General features: G+C 42.3%; 1 protein-coding gene across 1 annotated transcript; it reads right to left on the minus strand.

Moving 5' to 3' along the window:
- Positions 1–648: 648 nt before the first annotated feature.
- Positions 649–1,593, minus strand: LOC308503250 (olfactory receptor 9I1-like; the record flags this gene model as incomplete). Its single annotated transcript, XM_081062407.1, has 1 exon — positions 649–1,593. The coding sequence occupies one exon, from the start codon at positions 1,591–1,593 to the stop codon at positions 649–651; it is 945 nt and encodes a 314-aa protein (XP_080918533.1).
- Positions 1,594–3,692: the final 2,099 nt, after the last annotated feature.

Consider the following 3,692-nt stretch of genomic DNA (forward strand, 5'->3'; position numbering starts at 1 on the left):
AAAAACAAAACCAGTGAGTGATAAAATAGAAAGGCAATTTGCAAATTCCATCGGTCTGGCAGGAGCAAAAAGGTAGACTCCAAGAGGCTGACCTGAGTCCCTAGAATAGTGAAGAAGAAAGCCTATTTCTCAAACAGCCCCTTCCTCTTGACTGTTTAGAAACTGTTTTGTCTTATACAATACTCCCTGTTTACTGAGATAATCAGTCACTTACCTGTTAAAAGGAAAAAAAAAAGACTACTTAGCATTATTTACAAGGATCCCTAGATATAATCTTAGACACAAAGAAAAAGGTAGTAGTCATGGGAGCAAAATGGCAAACCCAAGTATGGATGCAAAGAGTAATAGGGTAGGATGAGATAAACTAAAGATACCTTGGGCCTCTGAGATTCTATGTTATAATGTCAGTGTAGTATGAGACTTCTGGGGATTAGGGATTGACTGGAGGTGGGAGATGGGGAGAAGAAGAAAGTACCACAGTGTTTCTAAAAAAAATTTACTGCCTTTGCAGTTTTTCTTGTGCGCCTGGTGGCACCTGTCTACCTTCCCTCCGGTCATGGGCACAGGGTGCATATGGTGCTGGTGTCTGTTAGGATATATTGATCTGGGAAGAAAATGGACCAAAAGGAGAGGCCTGCTCACCCAGGCCTACATTTTCTGGGACACCTGCAGTCTACCAATGACCTTTTTGAAGGCTGCTCTCACGTCCTTGTTCCTCAGGCTGTAGATCAAAGGGTTCAACATGGGAATGATCACAGTGTAGAAGACAGACACGGCCTTGTCCTCCTCTGGGGATTTGCTGGAGCCAGTCCGCAGATACATGAAGATGAGGGACCCAAAGAAAAGGGCCACAGCGGTGAGGTGGGAGGCACATGTGGAGAAAGTCTTGGCCCTGCCACCTGAAGATTTCACCCTCAAAATGGCCCTGATGATGAGCAGGTAGGAAATCAAGATGACCAAGGCATTGGCCAAAAGCACAAAGTTGCCGAAGAAGATAATGATAATTTCACTGCTTGTTGTGTCACTGCAGGCAAGCTTCAGCAGGGGTGGGAGGTCACAGAAGAAGAAGTTGATCTGATTGTTGTCACAAAAGTAGAGGGTGAAGGTGCATGTGGTACGCAGGATGGCCCCTGACACCCCACAGACATAGGCTCCCACCACTAACCTCCAGCAGATTCTGGGATTCATGGCCACAGTGTAGAGCAGTGGGTTGCTAATAGCAACGTAGCGGTCGTAGGCCATCACTGCCAGCAGGAAACACTCTGTAGCTGCACAAATGGTGAAGAAGAAGAACTGGGCAGCACATTGACCAAAGGAGATGACCGTCTGGCCTGTGGTCAGTGTGGCCAGGATCTGAGGGGTGATGACTGAGGTGTAGCAGGCATCGAGCAGGGAGAGGTGGCTCAGGAAGAAATACATTGGCGTGTGGAGTTGGACATCCAGTTGGATCAGAATGATCATCCCCACATTCCCCAGAAGGGTGACTAGATAGAAACTCAGAAACACCAGAAAGAGGAGCATCTCCAGCCTGGGGTAGTCAGTGAAGCCCAGGAGAATGAACTCGCTCACTGTGGTGAGATTAATCCTGGCCATGGATTCAGTATGGACTTTTGATGAAAATGAAACAAAAATAAGTCCTAGAATTGAAGGACAGCTTCTTTCTCTCTCTGGTGGAAGTTAGGCTAATATTTTGGGGCCAAGTTATAGAGTTTGTTTTTGAAGAGTCCTGTACCTGGCTGATTCTCCTTGGGCACCTATGTTTTTCTCCTGTAGTTTTTGGGGCTGAGCCATGAGTTGGTGTTTCTGATTCAGATGAATTCTGGTTTATATTTGGAAATTTCTGTGAAGATAAGAGACACATAGACTCTCAGATTTGGGAAGAATCTATTCAGCACGTGTTCTCATCCCCACTGGATGCTGGAGTCTCCTCTACTGCATACTCTCTATGAGGTCATCTGGTTGCTGTGTGAGCCTCCGACTGTGGACAGCTCTACCCACTAATTCTCTTTTTCAACCCGAACTCTCTCTATCTTCCACACTTTGGTTTAGTTTTACCCCTTCTCATGAAAACCTTTCACAAGTTGGAAGATGATGAACCTGCTCTTTACGTTGACAATTCCTTCATTTTACCTGTTAATACAGTTTCCTAGTTATATAATTATTCATGAGGTCAAAATTTGATTAGTCACATTATATTAAAATATGTTGTTCGAGGGTACAAACTTACAAATAGTAGATATAAGTTCTGTAATCTAATGCACAGTACAGTGATTATAATCAACAATATTGTATTATAAACCCTAAAGTTACTAAGAGAAGATTAGTTCTTAATTATTCTCACCACAAGAAGACATGATAATTATGGGATGTGATAAAGGCGTTAGCTTATGCTATGGTGGTAATCATATTGTAATACGTAAATGTGTCAAACCAACATGTTGTACACCTTAAACTCACACAATATTATTGCCAATTGTATCTCATAATATTAATAAAAAGGTATCTAAAACTATTTCTTTCATTTTAATCTTTACCACTTTCATCTTAGGTCCAGGGTTTCCTCCAGCTCTAACCAGGGGTTACTAGTGGGAGTGAGTCAATGACATGTCATATAAAACATGGCCTCCTTGGGCTGTTCCCGCCACCCAACTCCAGCAGCATGGTCTGGATGACCTTCAGGCAGTTGTTATTTCCTCCTCCTCCTTCTTTGCCATGTCCTCCTCCGCCTCCTCCTCCTCCTTTTTCTTCTTCTTCTTCCCAATGAGGATTTGAATTTCTGGGAGGTGAATTTGTCCTAGGTCATCCTGTTCAATAAGTGGAAGATCTGAGTTCTAAATACTAGTGACTTGATGGGAAATCCTGTGCTGTTTACTATGAATTTGTTTTGCTGCCTTTCTACATTTTATTGCATCTTTGTGATTTATGGAATCAAAGAAATATCCCTGCAGTTCTTAAGACTATTAGATCCTTCCTGCTTTTAAATCATGAGAAATTGTCATAGTCTATTTTCTGTCCATCTCATGACAAGATCCTAGGGTTCCTTCTGATTTAGGAACAAGATTGTTCAATACACATGGCCAGAGATTAGGAGCAGATCATCGGGCTACAGACACAGCCACACTGGGTTGGTGCCACGTGCATGCCAGACCTACAACATAGGTTAGCTCTAACCCTTCTAGTAGGCCCCCAAGTTAAGTACAGTCTTGACTGTTTTAAGGATGACCAAAGTGAGGTTCAGAGAGGTTAAGGAAGTTGCCCAGCTTGCCACACACCTAGGAAGAAATGGAATCAACACTTGAATCTGGGATTTTCTGACTCCAAATTCTGTGTTCTTTATGCCACGACATGCTGTTCTCTTAGGGGAAGAGAATTAGCCATTCTACAGACCCAAGTCTCCCCTTTGATAATCATAGCACCGCGAAGACAATTACCCAAATATACAACTTCCATGGGATAAAAGGATTAAGTTTGATTTTGGAGTTTTGTTTGTTTTTGGTTTATGTCTTTTCTCCTTTTTTGTTTTCTGATTAAGATAGACTTAGTTGGGCCATATCTCTCCTTTGGTATATTTTGAGAAAGATGCTGAACCAAATTAGAGTCGCAGTTTTCTCAATAACAAAATGGGAAATTATAATGATTTTTGAAAGCTTAGAATGGATTTTTACCTAATGTGGTAGAGTGTGCTTATTTTA

Source organism: Rhinolophus hipposideros, assembly GCF_964194185.1.
Source record: "Rhinolophus hipposideros genome assembly, chromosome: 10".
Taxonomy (NCBI): Eukaryota; Metazoa; Chordata; class Mammalia; order Chiroptera; family Rhinolophidae; genus Rhinolophus; species Rhinolophus hipposideros.